Consider the following 24791-nt stretch of genomic DNA (forward strand, 5'->3'; position numbering starts at 1 on the left):
ACCTGCAGACCTCTCCACCTGCAGGCCCTCACCTGCCCACCCTCCTCCACCTGCAGACCCCTCCACACCTGAGCTCGCCCCAGCCCCCACCCCAGGCCCAAAGCGACCTCGCGAGCGTCCGTTGGCAGAAGAGGACGCGCGTGCGCACCCGCCGCGAGCAGCGCGCCGCCAGCCGCGAGCGCCCCGAGGCGAGGGCGGGAGGGAGGGCCGGAGAAACGACCACAAAGAAGGCCCGCCCTGCCATAGGCCAGGCCGGCGCGAGGGGGGCGGGCCTTGTGGCGGCAGCGCGCCTGCCTATTGGAGGCCGCTTCTCGCCGAGGGCTCGGATTGGCTGCTCCGCGCGGAGGGAGACGCACGCTCGGGCCGCCCCCTCCCCCTCGGCCACGGCGTCGCGGGGAGCCGCCTGCGGTCCCCCAGCCCGGGCCCATGGCCGGCGTCCGCGAGGTGCGAGGGCCGCGCCGCGAGTGAGTAGACGGGCGCGGGCCGGCTGCGCGGGAGGCGGGGAGGGCCCGAGGCGGGCAGCCCCGCGCGCGCGCGCTCGCTCGCTCCCGGGCGCGGTTCGAGACCCGGGCCGGGCCGGAGGCTTCCTGGCGGGGGCGGCCGGAGCCGGGGCCGGGGCGGGCGCTCCGGGAGACCTTGACGGCGCGGCCTCCTCCCGGCCGTGGGCTGAGCCACCCGGCGGCGGGGCCGCGGAGAGCACGGTTTGTTTTTTAAAAAAAAATTACTTACTTATCTATTTGAGAGAGAACGGGCGCGCCAGGGCCTCCAGCCACTGCCTTCGAGCTCCTGACGCGTGCACCACCTTGTGCATCTGGCTTGCCTGGGTCCTGGGGAATCGAACCTTGGTCCTTGGGCTTTGCAGGCAAGCGCCTTAGCTGTTAAGCCATTGGTTTATTTGCAGGTAAGGTCTCGCTCTAGCCCAGGCTGACCTGGAATTCACTATGGAGTCTCAGGGTGGCCTCGAACTCACGGCGATCCTCTCACCTCTGCCTCCCGAATGCTGGGATTAAAAGCTCACCTTTTTTTTTTTTTTTTTTTTGGACTTTTTGATTCCCCACCTTCCCGAACAGCTGTCATCCCTAAATCAATCAGTTCAAGGCCAACCAGAAGCACATGCACGAAATCCATTCAAAGCCCTTTTATGATGGATAAATCGGATGCATTGCGTTTATAATAAAAATGAATCCGGGCATGGTAGCCTACGTCTTTAGTCCCAGCACTCCGGGAGGCAGAGGTAGGAGGATCGCCCTGAGTTGGAGGTCACCCTGAGACTCCATAGTGAATTCCAGGTCAGCCTGGGCTAGAGCGAGACCTTACCTCAAAAACCAAAAAAAATAATAATAATAAAAAAATAAAAGCAGAAATCGTGCCAGTGCCTGGGACGGTAGTAGATTCCCCCTTCCCTCAGTGGGAATTCGTAGGGGCGGAGACCCAAAGACTGGTAACCAGGTATACAAGGTAGTTCTCACATCCAGTGGTTGCCTGGTCACCTCTCAGGAAAGCGTATTGAAAGCTTGCCTGCCCCAATCAAGCCCTCCCTTGGGGTCTGTTCTGTGGTTTCCTCAGCCTCAGCAGGATGAAAGCTCAGTGAGGGAAGGAAGGAAGCGAAAGAAAGAAAACAAAAACAGCCAGCGAAGCAAAAGCTGACCAAACGGGAACCTCCGCGTGTTTTCCTTTGTTAGGCCCACAGGTTAGCCGGGCTGCATAGCCCTCTGAGTCAAATCAGACTTCAGCTCTTCCAGATTACTCTGAATAAATTGGCCTCTGTGCCCCACTTTCCTCATCTGTAAAATCGTCCAAGTGCAAAAACGGGGGGAGAATATCCCTGGCTTAACACGTTTTTTCTAGGTGGAACTTCATTGAAGTCTAAGCTTCATAACAGCTAAAGCAAAGAGGGAAAGAAATGTACTAGTTTTGTTAATACCTGTCAAAAAGAAACTGTATAGAATATCAGCATTTCTATTACTGAGACCTTTCCAAGAGAACTCTAGTACAGTCAGTAGTTTGCGTTTCTTTTGTTTTGCTCTGTTTTGCTTTTGTTTTTTCCGAGGTAGGGTCTCACTCTAGGTTCCACGCTGGCCTCAAACTCAGTGATCCTCCTTCCTATCACTGCCTCCCGAGTGCTGGGATTTAAAGGCATGTGCCATTGTTTTGTTTTGTTTTCGGGGTGTGTGTGTGTTTGGGTTTAGGTTGGGTTTGGTTTTTGAGGAAGGGTCTCACTCCAGCCCAGACAGACTGGAATTCACTCCCATGGTCCAGTCTGGCCTCTCAAAACTCATGTCACTCCCCCTCCCTCCGCATCTTGAGTGCTGAGATCATAGGTGTGAGTCACTATGCCCAGCTAAGTGGGATTGTAAATAGGAAACCTTGGGGGGGGGGGTGTTTTTCTGCCCTAGAGGCATTTCCTGGCTTTATTAAAGGGCTGCACCACAGAGTTAATGTGAAAACACAAAGTTCAGTCAGTTAATAGCAAAGATGGAAGGGGACTGAGGGGTCAAGGGAAGAGCCCTCCAGGCTGGGTGCGTGCTCCCAGTATGGAGGCTGGCTGTAGAAACCCCTTGCTTTTGCTGCTGCTGTTGTCCTGGGGGGACGCTGGTCCTCTTGGGTGAGGGCTGTTACCTCTGGGGCATGTCCTGGCCTTGTCTAGCAGGCCAGAGAGGAAGGCTTTGGTGGGTTAGTAACCACCAGCTCCTTGACCCTGGCAGCCTGAGCATCGATGCTCCATGTGTCCAGAGGTGGCCCACATCAGTGTGTGCTGGGATCACCCCTTCCCGGCAGCCTCGGAGACAAATGAGCTGTTCTGAGATCGACTCGTCCGGGCTGACATGCTTCTGTAGCGGGTGTACTTGATGGTGACCTTCCTTGGCAGCTCCCCAGGCCAGCTCTCACTTTACAGCCTTCCTTTTATGCTGCCCACGTCCTCGCTTGTGACCCCGGGTGGGCCTCTAAAAGTAGATGTCATGGACTGGAGAGATGGCTTAACGGTGAAGGCCCTTGCCTGCAAAGCCTAAGGCCCCAGGTTCCATCCTCCAGGTCCCGTGTAAGTCAAATGCACAAGGTGGCGCATTGGTCTGGAGTTCGTTTCCAATGGCTAGAGGCCCTGGGGTGCCCACTCTCTGCCTCTAATAAATAAAAATTAAAAATAAAAGTAAGCAGGGCATGGTGGTGCATGCCTTTAATCCCAGCACTTGGGAGGCAGGAGTAGGATTGTTGTGAGTTCAAGGCCACCCTGAGATTACATAGTGAATTCCAGGTTAGCCCGAGCTAAAGTGAAACCCTACCTCGGAAAACAAAAAAATAAAAGTCGATGTCGGGCCCTGGGCCCCACTGCTCAGGAGTGGTGGAGTGCCAACACTGTGTCTGCCCATGGGCCGCTGTGCACCGTAGGTTAGGTGGTTTTTCTTTTGCGATAGGCTCTCGCTGAGTAGGCCCAGACTGGCCTGGAACTTGGCTGCTTCTGCCTTAAGCCTCCAAACCACTGGGCACAAGCTTGAACCTTCTAGCTCCCAGAAAAGCGTCAGCACAGTAGAAGCAGGGTGCTGTGGAACTGCCGCAGCCCATGGTCTGGGTCGCTTCCTACTGTCTTACAGAGCACGGCTCTGCTTCGCTCTGGGGCAGAAGTGAGCCCATGATTGAGGTGTTCAGCATGCTTGGCCTTCGATCCTTGTTGACGACATTCTGCTGACCGCTCAGGAGAGTTTGGGGTTGAGGGGGACAGGGGGTGTCTGAGAGTTCAGCCAAGCTCCTCAGAGACTGGCTCTTGGATGTCTGCAGACCTCTGAGCAAGGTGAGAAGATCGCCCTTGCTGTGGGGAGGTTGTCTGGTTCTAGTCTGCCAGCCGATTGGTGAGTGGTTGGGAAAGGGAGGGGAGAGGTACTGGAGCAGCCTGACCCCTGACCTTTCCATCACAGTGATCTGTGGAGATCACAGGCTCCTCTAGGGCCCTGGGCACCCTTTCATCCTGTGGGTTCTAAGCAGAACTTAAAGAAGCAGCCATAGAGTGAGAGAGGTACTGGTGCCCAGCGGTCTGGGAGAGGGCCTTGCCCATTGCCAAGCCCCAGAAGCACCATGCTTGACTTCACCACAGGGCAGGGCAGCGTGCCTCGCAGGGAAGGAGCAGCTGCTCCCAGTCAGCCTCAAATCTACGGCCGTGGCTCTCCTGGCATTGGCACCCCTCCTGCTTGGGACCAGCCTTGGAGTGATCTCATACCCATGCCCTCTGCTGCCACGCATGTCTTGGCTCCGCCTCATGCGGCCATCCCACCTGGACCAGCCGTGGCCTTGACGTTCTTTCTCTGTAAACCTGGTTCCCACAGGGACCTTGCACCCACCTGTCCTGCTGGGTCCTCCGTCCAGCCATGAGCCCCGTGCCTCTTTGGCTGCCTAGCCATGTTCTGCCGGCGTGTGTGTGTGTGTGTGTGTGTGTGTGTGTGTGTGTGTGTGTGGCATTTTCTCTGTGCCTGTTGCCCCCGTGAGAAAAGTTCCCAGTTGAGGCTCCAGACTGAAGGGCTTGCTCCGCACAGAGCAGCAGGCCGCGTCAGCGCAGACCCTGCAAGGCTGCGTTCGGGTAGGTGGGCATGTTTCAGACAGAGGATCTCGTGATTTAAAGAATCGTGGGGAAGTATTTACAGGTTCATTTAGTCTGGGTTCTGAGGAGAATTGCTCCAGGTGAGTTAGTCATGTTTGGAATGAAGGAACCGCATCCCTCCCTGTGATGCCAGCCATCTTCACCCTGGGGAGGAGTGGGATGACGCCGGGCAGCGGTGGCCTGAGGGGGTGCGGCAGGTTCGGGGAGGGTCGGTGCTACAGTCACAGTTTGACTGTGGGGCAAGGGAAGTCAAGCTGGCGTTACTCCAGTGACAGCTGGTGGACCACACCGCCTCTGCCGGTTCAGGAGAGGGATGGGGGCGTCCTGTCGCGGTGCAGGTGGGCCCCGGAGGGCTCGGAAGCCTGTGGTCGTGGCGGCTCTGCGGTGTGCAGGCCTCCTCCGAGGGGCGGTGGGCTCGGAGTGCGGTGTCTGTGCTCTGCTACCTCCTGTCCGTCGGCCTGGCCGCCTGGTGCTTCCTGCTGAGGAAGAAGCCTTGCTCCACCTTTGAGCTGCTGCCCGGGCAGGAACACTGGTAGAAGTAGACCTGGCACCGGTGTGGTGCACTTTTAATCCCAGCACACAGGAGGTAGGAGGCCCACTGTGAGTTCAAGGCCAGCCTGGGCCAGAGTGAGACCCTACCTGGAAAAAACAACAGTGAAAAAAGGCTTGTGAAGGCCTCATAGTGGCCAGTGGAGGATTAAAGCATATGGCCTGGGAGGCAGTGCTGGTCCCGAACAGGAAGTCGCGTTCTTTCTTCCGTGGAGCACTGTGTTGGGCTGCCTCCGGAGGGTACGCCACCCCTCACGAGAGGCCCAAGCAGAAACCTCGGATCTGCCCTGGGCTCCAGGATTAGAGGAATATTAGCTCAGGCTTCATTCTGTGGTAGACTGAGTCTCAGAACCATTCCTGTTCAGAAGCATAAGGAGTGGCGCTCGCCTTGAATCCCAGCCCTCGGGAGGCAGAGGTAGGAGAACAGCCTTGAGTTCGAGGCCACCCTAAGACTAGAGAGTGAGTTCCAGGTCAGCCTGGGCTAGAGTGTGACCCTACCTCAGGGGGGGGGAAATAAGACCATAAGGGAGCTGTGGCCTTAGAGAGTTTCTAGAGATGCAGGACACGGTAGCGGTCAGGAAGTGGGAGCTGAGGTCAGCCTCCCCTCAGTTCTGCAGTTTACGGGCTCGATTTATTCCCAGTGTGAAAATGCAGCTCGCTGTTACCATCTTCTGTCTGTAGTTTCTTATAGAGCCACAAGGTGAGGATGTGGCTCCATGAAAATCTGTCTCAGCGGCATGTGGTCACTCTGTCCCTCTACCGCTGTCCTGCACCTTCTGCTTTCTGTGCACTTTTCTGGTCACTTGATCCCTATTTTGTGACGGGGTTCTAGAGTCACTCCCACGGATGAAGTGAGGCGAAGAGGCCTCTGGCTCATTGGAAACCCTCGCGTGCGCTGGTGGGGGTGCAGACTACCACTGTCAGAGACCACAAGCTCTGTGTGTGTCACAGGTACTCTGTGTGTGTCACTGCTGCTCTTGGCAACTGTACTGAGAGTGTGCCACCATGCGTACAGATGGCTATGTTACTTATCACAGCATTGTTTCTAGTAGTGAAGCATTGGAAGTAACTTAAACATCCAGGGCTAGGGCTGAAGAAACAGCACTTAAGGCACTTGCCTACGAAACCTAAGGTCCCAGGTTCAATTCCCCAGATCCCACTTAAGCCAAATGTGTATGGTAGTGCATGCATCTTGAATTCATTTGCAGTGGCTAGAGGCCCTGGCATGCCCATATTCATATTCTCTTTCTCTCTCTCATTTTCTCTCTGTGTCTCTCAAATAAATAAAAATAAAATTATTTTTTTAAAAGTATCCAGGGGTATGGGATTGGTGAATTAACTAGAATACATTTTTATATCACTGGTTGTAAAAAGAAAGGTTGATAGCAGGGATGGGAACTTAGGGATAAGAACGCTTCCTGTACACTCATGAGTTCAATCCCCTGCACCCCCATAAAGGCCAAGCATGTTTGAGTGTGCACATCTGTAGTCCAAGCACGGGGGAGGCGGGCAGGAGTCACTGGGCTCGCTGCTGCTGCTCCTCTAGCTGAAACACAGCGAGCGAGCTCTCGCTTCGCCGAGAGGCCCTGTCTCAAGAAGAAAGGTGGGGCAGCAGTAAGGCAAGGACGGCGCGCACCCTCCCTGCCCTGCCCTGCCCACGCACACCACACACCGCGTACACATGGAAGGAGCAGGGCACGGAGGAGGCCATGTGTGGTGACGTGTGCCAGTAATTCCAGCCCTTGGGAGGCAGAGGCAGGAGGATTGAGAGTTTGAGGCCAGCCTGGACTATACTGTAAGACACTGTCTAATAAGACAGGAGAAGGGAAGAGGGAGGAGGGAAAGAAGGGGTCTTGGTAAGTAATGCTGTCTTAGAATCTTACTTTTTAATTGTTTCTGTTTTTTTGGTTTTTCAAGGTATGGTCTCTAGTACAGGATGACCTGGAATTCACTATGTAGTTTCAGAGTTGCCTTCAAACTCAGAGCAATCCTCTACCCCTGCCTCCCGTGTGCTGGGATTAGAGGTGTGCACCACCACACTCAGCTCAAAATACTGTCTTTAAAAAAAAAAAAAAAAAAAGAAGAGTGGGCCTGGTGACACAGTCCATAATCCCAGCTACTTGGGATTCAAGTTCAAGGTCTGCCTGGGCTACAGAGTGAGTTCAAGGCCAGCCTGGGCAACTTAATGAGGCCCTGTCTCAGAAGGAGTGCTGGGGTAGCCTGGACTACAACTTAACAAGATCCCGTCTCAGAAGGAGTGTTGGGGTGTGATCTGCATGAGGTTCTTGGTCAGTCACGAGGTCGCTGTAAAAGGTTTTGAATGGCATGTCATACCCTGTGTGCCATCTTAAATAAAGGAGGGGTGAATGGGCTGGAGAGATGGCTTAGAAGTTAAGGTGCTTACTGTGAAGCCTAAGGACGCATGTTTGAATCTTCAGGTCCCAAATAGCCAGACGTATCTTGACGCAAGTGCACAATGTCATACATGCGTCTGGAGTTTGTTCACAGTGGCTGAAAGGCTCCTGTGCGCCAATTCTCTCTCTCTCTCCTCCCCACCTTTTCAAAAATAAAATAAAATAAAAAATTCTATAAGTTGGGGGCCAGAGATAGGAGGATCACTGTGAGTTTGAGGCCAGCCTGAGACTCCATAGTGAATTCCAGGTCAGCCTCTGCTAGAGTGAGACCCTACCTCGAAAAAAAAAGAAAAAAATTCTGTTAGCCAGGAGAGTGGAAATAGATACCTGTGTCAGCATATGCACCGTGTGGCAGAAGCCATGCCCGACCGACGACACTGCTCTCCTGTTTGTGGGAGCGCCTGCTGGTGACTGTCCTGCTAGACTAGGAGAGAGGCTGACTGCCGTTTCTACCAGAAAAAAGAGTTTATCTGTTAAGCTCCTGCCCTGTCACCACCTGTGAGAATGAGGTGGGACTACATGTAAAACTCTCCTGGGCTCCCATCAGAAGCGGCCTGGGCCCTCGCCTACCCGCCCAGCACACACTCCTCCCAAGCTTCGCCCTGGCCCCTGAGGAAGTGAGCTTTGGGGTTGACGCCCTGAGGGCTCCTGGACCCTCGTGCCCCACCCCTGTCCTCGTAGGCCTAGTCTGTCTGCCGTGGCCATGGCTTGGGCCCAGGGTGCTCCGCCTCTGGCCCCCTGCTCGTGGTCGGTTTGGTGCTTGCCCTTCTTCCTGGGCTGCTTCCTCACCCGTCAGCCGCCCTGCCGTCCTCTCACGGACTCACCCCGTGGGGCTCCTTCCCACCCGACCCCACGGCGTCCCTCAGTCAGTGTGCGCCTTGCTCGCCTTGGGAGGATGCTGGTCTCAGCTGCCAGTCCTTGGCTGCCACCGGGACGAAAGCTGATCCCGTGCCCCTCCACCAGGCCGACCAGGGGTCACGGAGAGCATCCTCTAGGGCCCAGCGGAGGCCTGACCGCCCTGACTTTCCGTTGTCTAGAATAGAATAGAAACGGCAGGGCGAGTCCCAAGCTGCCTGCCAACAGGCCGTTGCCACAAGAGAGCCAGTGCAGGGCTGCATGTGGTGAGGACCCAGCCGGGCCTCGGGCTGGGCCCAAGGGACAGGGTAAAGCAGTGGCTCATCTGGGTCTGAAGCCAGGCGTAGAGGCCAGAGCTCACCCCCAACTCCCGTCTCCCCTCACCTGAGCTTGTCTTCCACGATAACCAGGTGAAGGTTGTTTTGTTTTTTCCTTTTATATTGTTTCTTTGGGGCGGGGGTCAGGTAGAGAATGGGCGCTCCAGGGCCTCCAGCCACTGCAAACAAACTCCAGACGCATATACTACCTGTGCACCTGGCTTCCTTGTGTACTGGGGAATTAAACTTGGGTTCTTGGGCTTTGCAGGCAAGCACCTTAACCGCTAAGCCATCTCCAGCCCTCGTTTTCCTTCTTTACGGTAAGCTTGGGGACCAACAAGAGGGCACTGGGCAGCTCCCCTCCAGCCTGTCCACTGTGTAATGTCCAGCAGCTGCTGCATGTGGGGCGCATAAGCAGTAACGAGAGCAGCCCAAGGAAACAGTGGCCTCTTCCTGAGATTTGCGAACTGAGAGCAGCTGGTGGCTCGGTGATTGGGAGCTGATGACCATCTTTTGGTCACAAGCCTCCACGCTTGAGAAGGCACCCACTGGCCTGCGATCACCCTTCTGTATGTAAGCCTCCTCGGAAGAGCCTAACATGACCATCTGCAAACTGTTAAAAATAATTTATTCGCGAGAGAAAGTATGTGTGCACCAGGGCCTCCTGCCCCTGCAAACAAAATGGGTCCTGGGACAGGGAACCCTGGCCATCAGGTTTTGCAGGTGTCTTTAACTGCTGAGCGGCCTCTCCAGCCTAGAGCATGAGTCTTCGTCTGTATCAGCTGGCTTTGTGCCTTTACTGCTGTTACCTTACTCCTCCACATTCGCTTCTCTTATATGGCAGGCTGACCAAGCCTTTTGCTTGTTCACACCTGTGCTGACTCTTGGGCCATTCCAGCCACTCTCCAGGCAAAGGGCAAGGTTATGTAGTACTGGGTACCCCCTTGAAAAGGGCTGAGGAAAAGCCAGACCTCAGCACTCCCCTGGTGAAGTAGTTACCATTTGTTTTCTATTTTCTTTGGTCCAAAAAAATGTTTCCTTGAAGGCCGGGCATGGTGGCGCACACCTTTAGTCCCAGCATTTGGGAGGCAGAGGTAAGAGGATTGCCTTGAATTTGAGGTCACCCTGAGAGTACATAGTGAATTCCAGGTCAGAGAGAGAGACCCTACCTCAAAAAGCCAAAAAAATATGTTTCCTTGAGCTGAAGAGATGGCTTAGCAGTTACGGTGCTTGCCTGCAAAGCCAAAGGACTCAGGTTCGATTCCCCAGGACCCACGTAAGTCAGATGTACATGGTGGCACATGCATCTGGAGTTCGCTTGCAGCAGCAGCTAGAGGCCCTGGCACGCCTATGCCCACCTTCTCCTTCTGTTTCTCTCTCAAATAACTAAAAATAAAAGTTGTTTTGTTTTTTTTTTAACAAAAGTTTCCAAGCTGGGCAAGGTGGTGCACACCTTTAATCCCAGCACTCGGGAGGCAGAGGTAGGAGGATCACCTTGAGTTCGAGGCCACCCTGAGACTACATAATAAATTCTAGGTCAGCCTGAGCTAGAGTGAGACCCCACCTGGAAAAAAATGTCCTCCATTGCTAAAAGCCAAGGTTTCCTGGACACAGTTCTACATCGGTTTTCCTCTCACTCTTCCCTGTTTTGTAGGTGGCTGAAGACTTCAGGGTAGCCTTGATCTAGGGACAGCCCAATGGCCCTGGGTAAGGAAGAGGCAGAGGTCGAAGCGCCTGTGGACACGGACACGAAGGCCCAGGCCTGGGGCAGCAGGTGGAGCTGCGGGGAACAGGGAGAGCTGCTGCCCCGGGGTCCTGAGCCAGAGCGGGCCCTGCACGTCGAAGCTGAGGGGGAGCCAGCGTGGACGGCCGCGGCTGGCCCCAGCTGCGGTTCTGGGGATTTCCTGCCGCAGGCCCTCAGTGCCGGTAGAAAACCAGTCGTAGATGGAGCGAAAGCTGCCCTCAGTTGCTCGCCCTCTCCTGCCAGCGTGGGACCTGGAGACGTTCCGCACCGTGTGGGAAGCCAAGAAGGCGTGAAGGTGAGTGAGCTGGGCCGCCGTCTGGCCGCGCTCTGCCCTGCCGCTGCAGAGGAGGGGGCTGGGTGTGCGGCTCCCGTCTGCCAGGTTCACCGGAGAGCTGGGCCTTGGGGTACTGTGCACTGTTGTCCCCTGTTCCTCAGGAGAGGCTAGGGACCTTTTGAGACCAGTGATGGCTCAGCCTGATGCCCAGAGGACTAGGCCAGGGTCTCTGACAGAGGAGTCTGGCCCGTTTCTGATTTGGTGGTCTGAACGAGAAGCCATGGGCTGCTCGGTCCCTGCCCTCGGAACTTGCCCTTTTCTTGTGTGGGGCCGTGTGCAGAGGACCATCTCCTTCCCGACAGGGCCTCTCACTGGCCTGGAGCTCCCCGCTTAGGTAAGATTGCCAGCCAGTGCACTCCAGGGACCGTCCTGTCTCTGCACTCCCAGTGCTGGGATTGTAGATGCATGCTGCTACGTCTGGCGTGGTTTTTTTTTAACATTTTATTTATTTGTATTTATTTATTTACTTGACAGAGAAAGGGGGAGAGAGAATGGGCAGCACGCCAGGGCCTCCAGCCACTGCAAACTCCAGACACATGTGCCTTCTTGTACATCTGGATAACATGGGTCCTGGGGAATCGAACCTGGGTCTTTTAGCTTGCAGGCAAACACCTTAACCACTAAGCCATCCCTCCAGGCCTATACCTGGCATTTTTATGTAAGTGCTGGGTATTGAAATCTAGTCCTTATGCTTGTAAGGCAAGTGCTCTACCCATTGAGCTGTCTTATCTCCCCAGCTGACCTGGCCATCTGAAGGTTCCTGGGGAGACTTGGTAGAGGGCTGTGGGCTCCTGGACAGGACTCCCTCAGGACTCGTGAGAGCCCTGGAGCAAGGCAGCTTTCCGTAGGGCAGGGAGTCCTCTCGGGTTCTGGGACCGCAGGCCGGTCATCGAATCTGTCAGGCCCTCGTTGCAGTTGGGGATGATCTGAATGGTCTCTCCCTCCTGGCTGACATTTTTTATTCTGCCTGCCAAAGCCTTTCTTGGGAACAGCTTTGATTGCAGGGTCATTATGGCCTTGTCATCTGCTGGCTGTCACCATGGGCCCCCATTCTGTGGGCGGCTCTGAGCAGGACTGGCAGAGAATGACACCCGTAGGTCAGATGTGGTGGAAGGCAGAGCAGCAAGCCCGGACGCGAGAGAGGGTGGAGCGCCCTGTCGCCACGCCTGCTGTGCCAGGCCCGTGCACGCTGTGTTTGCTGCGCCCTGCACCCTGAGGAGCCAGCAAGGCCTGGGTCCACTCTGCAGCACAGGGACAGCGGCTCCCTGTGTACCTCCAGGAGACAGGTGGCGGTGCCAGGAGTTGAACCAGGTCTGTCTGCTTACGAAGCCCATCCCTTCTGTGGTCAGTTCTTTGCTGAGCAGGTTGATAGTCCAGAGCGTGGACGCTGAGAGGTGACCCGCTCGTCCTGCCTGGTGCCTGAGTCAGCTCTGCCGTGGCAGGCAGGGTGCGGCCAGCTGGATCGTCAGTGAGGCGACGGAGGCTTTCACTTGCCTGAAACGCGCTTTCAGGGGCAAAGCAGTGATTTCTAGCTTCAGGACCACAGAAATGCCTGTGGTCTGCTCTCAAAGTGGATGTTCCTGGACCCTGCACTTACGAAGACCGTGATTAGGGTCGTTTGGGGTGCTTGTAGAGCAGGGCGGATCTCAGGGCCGTCCACTGACAGCGGGCACTTTCATCCGGTCCTTGTCGTAGGTGCAGGTTTCATTTTAAGCTCTTCCTAAACATATCAGGGCCCACAAAGACTTTTTTTTCTTAGTTTTATACTAGTGTACAAAGTAATGGATTTTATCATGGGATCCTCATATGATGGGTTTTTTTTGTTGTTGTTGTTGGTTTGTTGGTTTGTTGTTTTAATCTTCTTCCCTCATTCCTTTCCCCCAACTCTTTTTTTTTATGGTGACACACACTTTTATTTACTTATTTATTTAAGAGAGACAGGGAGAGAAAGATGCAGATAGAAAATGGATACATCAGGGCCTTCAGCACCTGGGAGGCAGAGGTAGGAGGATCACCATGAGTTTAAGGCCACCCTGAGATCCCCCAACTCTTTAAGGACTTTCTAAGAAAAAAAAAAAGCTGGTTATTTTCATTTGCATGCCTTTTTTCCTTATTTGTTGTAGGTGGAGGAGAGCAAGCCCCCTGCCCCCCAGGAGCTACTACAGAGTGTCAGGGCACTCAGAGCTGCAGCTGTTCGCTCAGGACGGGATGCTGGTACCGAAGATGATGGGTCCCCAGTTGCTTCACCACACCAGCTGGGTCTCAGCCAGCCCCCCCACACCTCAGCTTTCCTTTTCCTGTCACAGGAAAATTCTGTGGTGAGCCCAGATTCTCCCCAGCTCTCCAGTGGAAGTGTCTCTGCCTCCTCGATGGGTAGCAATCTCCAGGACCAGCAAGAAAAGGCCCAGCTTCAAAGTGGCTCCTTGGCCAAGGCCTCCCTGGGTGTGGGTGGGCCCCGGGGTCCCTCTGCAGTAGAGCCAGGCTCCCAGCTACAGTGGTCATGCCAGCCTGGAGGTGACGCTGCCACCCTGGGCAGAAGACACCTCTCCTTCCAGGCAGAGTACTGGGCCTGTGTGCTGCCTGATTCTCTACCTCCTTCTCCGGACCGTCACTCCCCACTCTGGAACCCTAATAAAGAGTATGAAGACCTGCTTGACTACACTTACCCACTGAGACCTGGGCCTCGGCCCCCAAAGCCCGTTGACCGCCATGCACTGGTTGACCCTGTCATGCAAGATTCAGGCATAGATCTAGACAGCTTCTCGGTCTCCCCAGCAAGCACCCTGAAGTCGCCTACTAATGTAACCCCTAATTGCTCACCAGCCGAAGCATCCACCCTGCCTTTTACTGGAGCCAAAAAGTCAAGCCTTAAGTTTCAGTCCTTGGGAGTATCCCAGAAGCAAGGCACCATAGGCTTGACATCTTGGGGCCACCTTTCCTTGACCCCTCGAACCCCCGGCAGTGGGCATGTTCCTTGGGAAAGCAGGGCAGCGGCCCTAAGGGGCACAAAGGACTGTGTGCCTACGGGCATGTGCCTCAAAATGGACTCTCCCCAGATGAGGACAAGGGGGAGAGGGCAGCCGTCGCCCAGGTCAGAGCGGGCGAGCAGAGCCGGCCGGAGCGTGCAGTGCGCCGCCTGCGCAGAGCCTGGGTGGAAGTCAGATGAGGAGGCGCACAGCGATGACGAGTACCTCGCCCTGCCTGCGCGGCTGGCGCAAGTTTCCAGCTTGGCTTCCTGTGTACGAGCCGTGCCCACCTTTGCAAGCCCGCCTGCCAGGGCTGCTCAGCGGCAGAGCTCCCTGGAAGTGTCAGACAGCGATGGGCCAGCTTCCCCCACTCTGGACTCCATCCACACGCAGTGTCCTCCCGGTGCTGTCCTCCAAGAACCCGAGGGCCGGAAGCCCTGCTGCTTGCGCCCCCGGGACTCCACGGGCGAAAGCAGTCCGGTGAGCCAGGCCCTCGGGCACTCCTGTGGACTGCTGAAAACTCCACCCTCGCCAGCTCCGTCCGACAGGTGGCCGCTCTCAGAGCTGTATGCTGAAGGGCAGCCCAAAGCCTCACTGGTGCAGTGTGTGCAGGTAAAGGTGCCAGCAGGCTTCCCCTTGCCCTCCGTCTCCTGCCGCAGCCCGCCCACAGCTGAGCACTGCCCAGATGGGTGCTGTACTTGAGACGGGCTCAGTGGCCCATACCTGTAATCCCAGAATTTAAGAGGCTAAGGTAGAATAGCCATGAGTTCAAGACCAGCCTGGGCAACAGTATGAAGCCCTGTCTTTACCAGAAATGTAAAGTACTGTTCTCATCTCACTCTTCCAAGATAAAGGCAGGGAGATTAAGTAACTTACCCGCTTGCTAGCAGGTGTCAAAGCCACGTCAGACTTGGGCAGCAGCCTCTGCAGAGTCCAGCTCGTACCCTACTCCTGGCTCTCCCTCCCTGCGCGGCTCTGCACGAGAAGGGTGCCTCGTGCGACGCCTCCTGCACACGCGGCCACGCGAGGCAGAGGCTCTCCACTGCAGCACTTCTGGTGCCGTCAGTGCTAGACACTGGCTCTCCAGTGATCAGTTCTGGGCCATCTGTTGTATCTGTAGGTGCGGTACTGTGTGGACAGGGTTAGGGCTCGGTTTCCCCCAAATGTGCTTGTTTATACAGTCTGGAGCCCTGGCTCTGGTGAAGCAGTTGGTGGTGGGCCTTTGCAGTTCCCGACAGAGAAGGCTCGGGAGGGCCCCTGGGCACCGCCCGCCCGCCCCTGCCTTCCCACTGGGCACCGCCAGCGACTGAGCACGTGGAGCTTGTGCCGGGGCCGCTGTCCACAGGTGTCCTGCCGCTCGAGGACTGGCCTGTCCACAAGTGACTCGGTTGCCTTATTTGGCCTGTAAACCAAGTGGCATAGCTGTTACCATTTTCCCATGATTAATGTTGAGATGCTGTGAAATCATTTTCAGCTGTGACTCAGGAAGTCATGGTGTTCTCATTTATTTTGTATTCGGCTTTTTTTTTTTTTTTTTTTTTTTTTTGAGGTAGGGTCTCTAGCCCAGGCTAACGAGGAATTCACTGTAATCCCAGGCTGGCCTTGAACTCCCAGCGACCCTCTACCTCTGTCTCCCGAGTGCTGGGATTAAAGGCGAGTGCTGAGATTAAAAGCATACGCCACCACCCCCAGCCTCAGTTTTTTAAAAAAATTATTTAGGAGAGAGATGCGCAGATAACCAGGTCCTCTAGCCAGTATGAACAAACTCCAGACACGTGCGCCACCTTGTGCTTCTAGGGAGTTGAACCTGGGTCCTTAGACCACGCAGGCGAGTGCCTCAACTGCTGAGCCCTGTATTCACTGTTTCGCATAGAAAGCCGAGCGGTGCTGATCTGAGAACCGGCTTCTGTTCCAGGCCTGCACTTCCGGACTGATGCCTGTCCCTGCTCCTGCGCAGGTCCACTGTCATCTTCAGGTGTCCCGTTCGGTTGAACAGAGACACAAGCAGGGCTTTCAGTGCCCTGGCTAGGGGGGTCTAGAGTCATTGGAGAGGAGTGGCTCTGTGAGGAAAAATTGTCAAGGTATAAGCATCTCCCAAAACCATCCTGGTGTCTAGGCTCTGATAAGATAAATCGTAGTTCCCGCCGTGATTCCAGGTATTTTATTTATTACTATTTGAGAGAGACAAGGAAACAGGCGGAGAGAGAGTTCAGTATGGGCACACCAGGGCCTCCTGTTCCTGCAAACAAGCTTCAGATGCGTGTAGCACTTTGTGCTTCTGGTTTTACGTGTGCGCTGGGGCTTTGCAAGCAGGTACCTGTAACTTCTGAGCCATCTCTCCAGCTCCCTCCCCCCCGTGGGTTTTTTTAATTTTGTGCTGTTGCGGATCAAGCTCAGTTCTTGAGCGTGCCAGACAAGCGTGGCATCATGGGCTGCCCCCACGTCTTCTTTTTGTCCCCACAGACATTCTGCTGTCAGCTGGAAGAACTGATCCGCTGGCTGTACGACGTCACAGATGGTGCTGACCTCAGCTCTCCCTCACCCGGGCCCAGTCTCGCCAGTCTCAGGTCTTCTCTGCAGCTCTACCGGGTAACGCGTGCTCCTGGCTCCTGGCTTGTTCACAATACCATGAGTGGAAGTTACATTACTGGATACCTAAGTAAAATCCCAAATAACTGATGGTTGGTGTCCCGTAGCTCAGTAACTGTTTTAATGGAAATTTCAACTTCTAAAATGTTGAGCACTTATAAAGTGCATGTGTTACTAGAATTTAGAGATACTTGTCTTGAATCAAGAATTACTTCAGACTTGCCAGGCCTGGTGGTGCACGCCTTTAATACCAGTGCTCGGGAAGCAGAGGTAGGAAGATCATCCTGAGTTCAAAGCCACCCTGAGACTACATAGTGACCATAGTGAGACTCAACCTCAAAAGAATATACTACTTTAGAGCTGTCTGTGGTGGCGCACACCTTTAATCCCAGCACTCGGGAGACAGAGGTAGGAGGATCACCATGAGTTCTAGGCCACCCTGAGATTACATAGTGAATTCTAGGTCAGCCTGGTCTAGACTGAAGCCCTACTTCAAAAAGCAAAAACCTCTTTAGTTAATGCACTTATGTCCTAAAACAGTAGACATACGATTGAATGGACAATATGATTGATTTTAGCATTTTTAATTTTTATTTATCTGTTTATTTGGGAGCGACAAACAAGAGAGGAGGAGGCATAGAGAGAGAGAGAATGAGCACACCAGGTCTTCCAGCCTCTGCAAATGAACTCCAGACATGTGCATCCCCTTGTGCATCTGGCTAACGTGGGTCCTGGGGAATCGAGCCTCGAACTGAGGTCCTTAAGGCTTCATAGGCAAGCGCTTAACCGCTAAGCCATCTCTCCAGCCCTAATTTTAATATTATTTATTTGTAAGCAGAGAGAGAATGGGCACAGCAGGGCCTCCAGCCACTGCAAATGAACTCCAGGTGTGTGCCCCCTTGTACATCTGGCTAACGAGGGTCCTAGGGAATCGAACCAAGGTCCTTTGGCTTTGTAGGCAAACGCCTTAACCACTAAGCCATCCCTCTAGCCCTTAAAATTTTTTTTTAAAAAAAGAAAGAAAACCCTTCTACTTTTAAACTACCCCCACATGTTGACTTTCCCATAGGCTCAAAGAAGCTGTTGAGTTGGTGCAGTATTTGTTTGAGGAATTCTGAGGCCACATCTTGTCTGTCTTCTGCACCAGGGAAATCATGCCATCCTGGATTGTTTATTATGAGCAATAGTAATGAAGGTGTTTTTCTCTTTTCCTGATACGGCTTAAGCAATTTAAGAAAGATGTGGATGAGCATCAGTCGCTGACGGCGAGTGTCCTGGAAAAAGGGGAGCTGCTGCTTCAGTGCCTGCTGGACAGCACCCCAGGTGAGGTGCCTGAGGGCATTCTGTGTGGCGTAGTTTTACTAACACACGCATGCTTAAGGCGCCCAGGGTGGACGTGCCGTGGGTGAGGATCCGATCGGGCACATCGTGTGCTCCTTGTCAGGCCTTCGGGAGCCTCCGTGGCCCTTCCTGCTGGCTGCTGTGACATACACAGTTGCTCTTAGGCTGTAGAATCGTAGAAGGGGTATTCACAAGACCCTGGATCTCAAAAGCAACAAAGAAATATGGGAGGGAGGAAAGAGGAAAGGGGAGAAGAAAGAAAAACAGATGAGAGGAAAAGAGCTCAAGGGGAGAGCAGGAGGAAGGGATGGGAAAGGGAAAGGAAGAGACGGGGAGAAGGGGCAAGGTATCTAAGTTGGTGCACAGGCCTCCTGCTATTGTGGTGTGATTTCGCACGCTGTCTAAGGACATGAACTGACTTAAACTTGTCATCCTTCCCTTCCACATTAATCTCAATTCCAAACATGATGCATGATGTGCTTTCAAAAGACAAAGAAGCCAGGCGTGGTAGTGCACGCCTTCAATCCCAGCATGGGATGCAGAGGTAGGAGGATCGCCATGAGTTTGAGGCCATCCTGAGACTTCATAGTGAATTCAGGTCAGCCTGGACTAGAGTGAGACCCTACCTTAAAAAAGAAGACAAAAAAAAAAACAAACCGTTAACTAGCAAACAACTGTAATTTATAGGTATTATATAGCCTGTGACTGGGAGGTGGGATACGGCCTCGGCAGTGCGGTGAGGTCACAGTCAGATTACACGGCCCGTGACATCCAGTTAGATTTTGCCTCCATTTTGGAGCAGGAGTGGTTTCCCCTGGACTGGCATAGCAGGCTGGTCCCTGGGGGCTTGAGAAAAGTGGGCAGATTATACAACAGCGTCTGTTTTTCGTCCAGTCCCAGTGCATGCCGAGCTGCACGGTCCTTCGCCGTAGGGAGTCTCCTGTGCGTTGCAGGCTATTTGTCGGCCCCCTTTGTCCCACTGGATGTCTGTAAGAAGCCCCCTTAGCCCATAGCTGTGACAGCTCAAAACTGCTAGCTATGCCTGAGGACAGGTGTGGGCGTGCAAAGGACTAGTGGAAGGGCTTTCAGCAGGGAAGTGACTGTCCACTCTGCATTACGTGAGCGCTTGGCCGTCTCTCCCTTTGAAGGCTCTCGCTGGTCTCTTCCATTGTGTCAAGCTCCTCGTACTCGTGAATACACCAGCATGCACTGAGTGTTAGCATGGGGCGAAAAGTGTGTATGGTTTTTTTCAGTCGCCGCTTACAGAGAAATGTGAATTTGCCTCGGGCAGCTCCTGAGTGCTTGCTGCCTGCTGCTGGCCCAGAGCCAGGAGGTATAGGGGCCTGAGCAGGGAGGGACAGCCACAGGACACATCATGAGGACCACAAGCCATGGGAGGCCTCTTAAAAGTTACTGTTTTAACTTTTACTTAAAAATGGTGACGCGAGCCGGGCATGGTGGCGCATGCCTTTAATCCCAGCACTCGGGAGGCAGAGGTAGGAGGATTGCTGTGAGTTTAAGGCCACCCTGAGACTCCATAGTGAATTCCAGGTCAGCCTGGGCTAGAGTGAGACTCTACCTCGAAAAACCAAAAAAATAAAATTAAAAAAAAAATGGTGACGCGAGTCAGGCATGGTGGCGCAGGCCTTTAATCCCAGCACTCGGGAGGCAGAGGTAGGAGGATCACCAAGAGTTTGAGGCCACCCTGAGACTACATAGAGGATTCCAAGTCAGCCTGAGCTAAAGTGAGACCCTACCTCGGGGAAAAAAAAAAATGATGACGCATGCCCTTCAGTCCCAGCACTCAGGAGGCAGAGGTAAGGAAATGCCCCACTCGTTTCTTTACTGCATTTTGACACAGCTGCATGAACACAAGTTCTGTATTAGCCAAGCACTTGCAACCTGAGGGCGTGAAGCCAAATGAAGCCCATATGTACACAACAACAAAAAAATCACAGGGGGAAAAGATTTCCCTTCCTATCCTTTTTTTTTTTTTTTTTTTTGGCCCCTACTGTCTAAAAGAAAAAAAATATGGCCTCCCGAAGACGACCAGGCAGAGCCCATGCCAGCTCTCTGAAGAGTTGCCAGGGCAGCTGTTCCCCCGATGGCACGGCACTGACGTGGCCTCCACAGGGGCTGATCTCAACCCAGCCAGCTTGTATTCCCTCCTTCTGCGCAGCCAGTCAGCACTGTGTGCAAGACCGGCGGCTTCCCTTTCCTTCCTCTGCCAGCAGCTGTTGTGGCCAGAGCAGGAAGCGAGGGAGCACGCTCATCTAGCTGATAGAGGCCCCAGAAGCTCAAGCAGCTTTTGTTTTTAAAGTATAAGCCTGCTGTGTGAGCACTGACCTTCCCATGTGAATATTCTGACCTTGTAGGGGTGAATCTTGGCCTGTCTTGTCACATGTCACATGGAACCCACAATAAAAACTGCGCAAGCATCCCCAGTTCAGGACCATGTGAACTGTCGATCTCCCTAGCCAGCAGGATTCAAGTGTGCCCTATCTCATTTCTAAGATCTCAGTCACCGTGCACTTGTATCCTACTGTCTAAAGTGACCCCAAAGCCGGGCCAGTATCTTCTAGTACAACTTGGGCCCCTGGAGAGCAAAACTGTTTGAAGAGGAGAGGGGGCTGGAGAGATGGCTTAGCGGCTAAGGCACTTGCCTGCAAAGCTGAAGGACCCAGGTTCAGTTGCCCAGGATCCATGCAAGCCAGATGCACAAGGGGACGTGTGCATCTGCAGTTCGTTTGCAGTGGCTGGAGGCCCTGGCTCGCCCATTCTTTCTCTGTCTGCCTCTCATTTTTTATCTGCCTCTTTCTGTCTTTCTCAGATAAAAATGAAGCATTTTAAAAGGAGAGAGGAGGTAGCAAGCATTCTTACCACAATCCTACACCTAAGCACACCGTTACACCTTTTTGTAATCTCATTGTCAGCTTTAAAGGATGTCCTTGGGAGGATCGCGAAGCAGTCTGGTGAGCTGGAGAACCATGCAGATCGCCTGTATGACTCCATCTTAGCGTCTCTGGACATGCTGGCTGGCTGGACCCTTATCCCTGACAAGCCAACCGCAGCAAGAGTGCCCGCGTGAAGGAGTTTAGCATGGTAAGCAGGAAGACCACGCCTCACCCAGCCCGGTGCCGATGGGCTCACGGCAGAGCTGTGGGGCGCGCCCGCGGTGAGCTCGCTTGCCGTGCCCCGTTCTGCACGAGCACACTTCTACCCTGCTCACTGGATGCTCCGACTCCAAGCATCCCGCAGCAGTGAGAAATGTCCCCAGAAACCCTGGGCTCACTCAGCCCCGCCCTACCCACCCCCCTTACACAAAGAGAAGTCACACGGGATGAATGATAGGAAAAGGAAGCTTAGAGGAGGGAGTGCGACCCGATGCCCGCCCTGGGGTTGAACTGCCCATCACTTGGTAGCTCCCACCTCTCCTTGCTCGGAAACTTTCTCTGCTACAACCAAGTGTCTGTAGTGTATGTCAGCAACGGAGATTCCAGCTGGGAATGGTGCGCACCTGTAATCGCAGAGTGCGGGAGACAGGATCGAAAGCTCCCGACCACCCACCCTGGGCTGTGGAACAAGACGGGCTCAAAGAAAATAGGAGGTCTCTCCGTTAAATAGTCAGCTTAGGTCTGAAACGGATGCAGGTGAGCAGGCGGCTGCTGGGGTCCTTCCTGCGCAGCGCGCCTGGTGACACAGGCTGCTTTTCTCTTTCAGACGTCATCTGGGGCAGGGCCGACTCACGAAGACAACTTGGAACAACTCGAAAGGGTCATGTCGTAGTTAAGGGAGAAGTTTGGCTAGCCCTTTGAAATGCCCTTCTCATCTATGGAGTAAGGCTACCAAGTTACTGTTTGTATTTACGATGAATCCTTCTAAACTAACGTGCTTCCCTACAAAAACCAGGTGGCTTTTCAGGCTTTGGTGAAAGAGCAAAAGGCCCTATCCCCCCAGCCAAACAAGAGCAGGTAAAACAGCCGAGGTCAAGAAGGCTACTTGAAGAAAGCAGGCTCGTGCTTGCTTCGGCAGCGCGGCTACTAGAACTAGAACAATTCCAGAGAGGAGCATGGGCCCTGAGCAAGGCTGGCATGGAGATTCATGGAGGGTTCCTTCCACCTTTGAGAAGAGAAAAGGGCTCCAAGTACTTGATAGCGTCAGGTATAGAAAAGGACGAAGGATAAGACGGTGAAAAAGTTATTGGCCTGAAACCCTGAGTCTTCACACTTCATGTAGCCCTTACTTGACACAAGAACAGCAGCAAGTAAACAGACCCTTTACGAACTGCTCTGGGCATCATGGCATCTGTTGTCATCTTCATGGCTTAGGCCTCTACATTGTTTAGCCCCTTAAAAGAAAACACGTTAAGGACCTAGAGACCTGCCACCATGCTGCAGAACAGCTGTACCAGTAATGACCAGGCTCACGGCAACCCGTGGAGGACTCAGCCACCCGTCAGCCCTCCTTCCCTTGGGAGGCTAGCTCACAGTCCCGGAAGAGAAAGGACAGGGCTACACCTGGTTTGCCACAGGAAATCTGCCCACAGCTAAGAAAAAAGGAAGCTTTTTGTTGCTTGAAAGTTTACATGTCATTTTTTCCCTTGTCAGGGAAGAAAAAAAAAAAATCTATGGATCAGCAGCTTACTCAAGAGCATTGATATAAAGCTTTAAGCAACTGCTAGTTACCACCAATTCTACAAAATGCCTTTTGAAAGTTCTATTTGGACCTTAATATCATTGATGGGGTTTTCTGCTGGAAATATTCTCAGACTTTAGTCATTGGAAAATAAATAAATTCTAACATTAACTATAAACACTATTTCACATGCCTGTTGGCATATGGCTTGGTTTACCTTAATGCTTAAGGGCACTACCTCAGTTGATGATTTTAAGATTCTAGCTTGTTGTGGTGGTGCACGCCTTTAATCCCAGCACTTAGGAAGTAGAGGTAGGAGGTTCACTGTGAGTTCCAGGCCAGCCTGAGACTACATAGTGAATTCCACTAGAGTGAGACCTTACCTTGAAAAAAAACGGAAAAAAGAAAAAGATTCTACCATGTCCCTTTTAATCCCTTACATGACCTATAATGTGCTTTCAAAGACATCATCTCCCTAGCAAGTGATTATTGACTATAAGAATATGTGGTAAGCATTCTTTAAAACCTAGGATTGGTTAAAAATTGGCAATTTCTCTGTGATGTGACTATACATTGGAACCTGCCTTACCCTTGAGTGTTAAGAGCTGCCCTTAAGAATTAAGCCCATTAGCCAAGCGTGGTGGCTCACGCCTTTAATCCCAGCACTCGGGAGGCAGAGGTAGGAGGATCACCAAGAGTTCGAGGCCACCCTGAGACTCCATAGTGAATTCCAGGTCAGCCTGGGCTAGAGTGAGACCCTACCTCAGGGAAAAAAAAAAAAAAAAAAAAGAAGCCCATTCAATTACTAGTATTAGTCAACATAAAAATCGAAAATGACAACGTTGTAGAATAGTCAAATTATTACACCAACTGAACATGTAATGTGGCAATGTGTAATTAAAAGTTAGTTTCAAATTATATTTTTATTCATCCCTTTCAAATGTGATTTTTTTTTTTTTTTTTTTTTTTGCAAGCTCTGAACCTGCCTGTGAATGCCACTGAAAGAGTATCTGCACAGTTGCTGAGTTTATCTTCAGCTGTGTGAGGAGGTTTTTCACCTAGGGACATACTGGCAGCACCACTTCCATGAGCAAAGTGGTCAGGCTGGCTGCCTGGTACACTGTGATGCCACACTAGAGAGTACTGCCCTGTAAGATGAGTGAGCCTGGAGTCCACAGTGCCGTGGCGGTTCTAATACTGTGTTCTTAAGAGTCCTGGCGAGGCTTTAGCAATGGAGACTTACAGGACAGGGCTATCGTGAAACTTAAAGGATGGGTGCCAGGATGCCAGGACGGCAGTGGGCATGCTAGAGGGAGTTTCTATCCAAGGCCACCCAGAGCGTGCCTGCTTACAGTGCTCTTCACTATGCAAGCTGGTGGCAGCCACGTGTACTCAAAGCATGGCAGATGATGTTTCCTTTGCCTTTGAAATGTCTGTACTTGAAAAATGGGATGTACGTTTTCCATAGCTGTAGTTATTGGCATACACAGGAAAGCAAGTAGTGCAGCATGCTGAAACACGGTACGTCCTGCTCTTGACGGCCATTCTGCAGAGAGCACTGCAGTCCCCCGACTCAAGTCTGTAAATACCGTCACGTAAAATAGTTCACGTGATGCTTCTCTTCTAGCCAAGAATAAGCTGACAGTTTGAACCTCTGCTGTATCTTAAACTAAAGTGCATGGCATCATTGTATCATTTAGTTACTTTTTAAGGTTTGTAAACTCTTTCCCCCTTTGCACTGTATGGATAAGGCCAAAAAAAAATAACTTCAGGAGTTTCCAGTTGCCTTAGATAAGGATGAATAGATCCAACAAGCACATCTATAAGACAAAGTAAACTATAATTTTATTGTGAAATTCTCATAGATGGAAAATTAAATTATTTATTCTATCCATTTCATTTTACAATATTACCACTTATTTTTGTACCATGTATTTCAATTGCCTGTTTAGTGAAAAATAAACCTACAATTTTTGGCTTATTTTTAGTTGAATATGTTATGTTATAATTAAAGTCTTCATAATAAAATGTGTTGCCGACAGCCACATTCTGAGCCCCCATGTGAAGAGTGCCTTGGCTACTACCTAAACCAAAGGAAACAATCTTTGACTTCTGTGAACTTTAAAATGCTAGTGTTGGCAAGAGATTTTGTTTCCCACAATAAGACAAAAGCCAACTCTAGGCTCTCAAAATTTTCATACATGCAAAAAATATTACTGAAATAAATATTTCTCTCATCATTCCCATCCAGCATTCATTTTTTGGGATATAATTTCTATAGTGAAGGCAATCAGTGTTTCCTGCTTTCCACTCTGATGCTTCTCTTCTAGTCAAGAATAAGCTGACAGTTTGAACGTCTGCTGTATCTTAAACTAAAGTGCATGGCATCATTGTGTCATGCACTCTCTCCTCCAACATGACTTACAATTGTGAAGAAAAAAGTAGTTACTTGACATCTG

At 52.5% G+C, this 24791-nt stretch overlaps 1 protein-coding gene across 1 annotated transcript; it reads left to right on the forward strand.

Moving 5' to 3' along the window:
* The first annotated feature begins 393 nt into the window (after positions 1-393).
* On the forward strand, positions 394-24572 carry Cep68 (centrosomal protein 68). The gene is made up of 7 exons (XM_045137152.1): positions 394-464; positions 10378-10762; positions 12925-14379; positions 16231-16356; positions 17583-17679; positions 20631-20799; positions 21418-24572. The coding sequence occupies exons 2-6, from the start codon at positions 10421-10423 to the stop codon at positions 20783-20785; spliced, it is 2175 nt and encodes a 724-aa protein (XP_044993087.1). The 5' UTR covers positions 394-464; positions 10378-10420; the 3' UTR covers positions 20786-20799; positions 21418-24572.
* Positions 24573-24791: the final 219 nt, after the last annotated feature.

This window comes from Jaculus jaculus, chromosome 18 (genome assembly GCF_020740685.1).
Source record: "Jaculus jaculus isolate mJacJac1 chromosome 18, mJacJac1.mat.Y.cur, whole genome shotgun sequence".
Taxonomy (NCBI): domain Eukaryota; kingdom Metazoa; phylum Chordata; class Mammalia; order Rodentia; family Dipodidae; genus Jaculus; species Jaculus jaculus.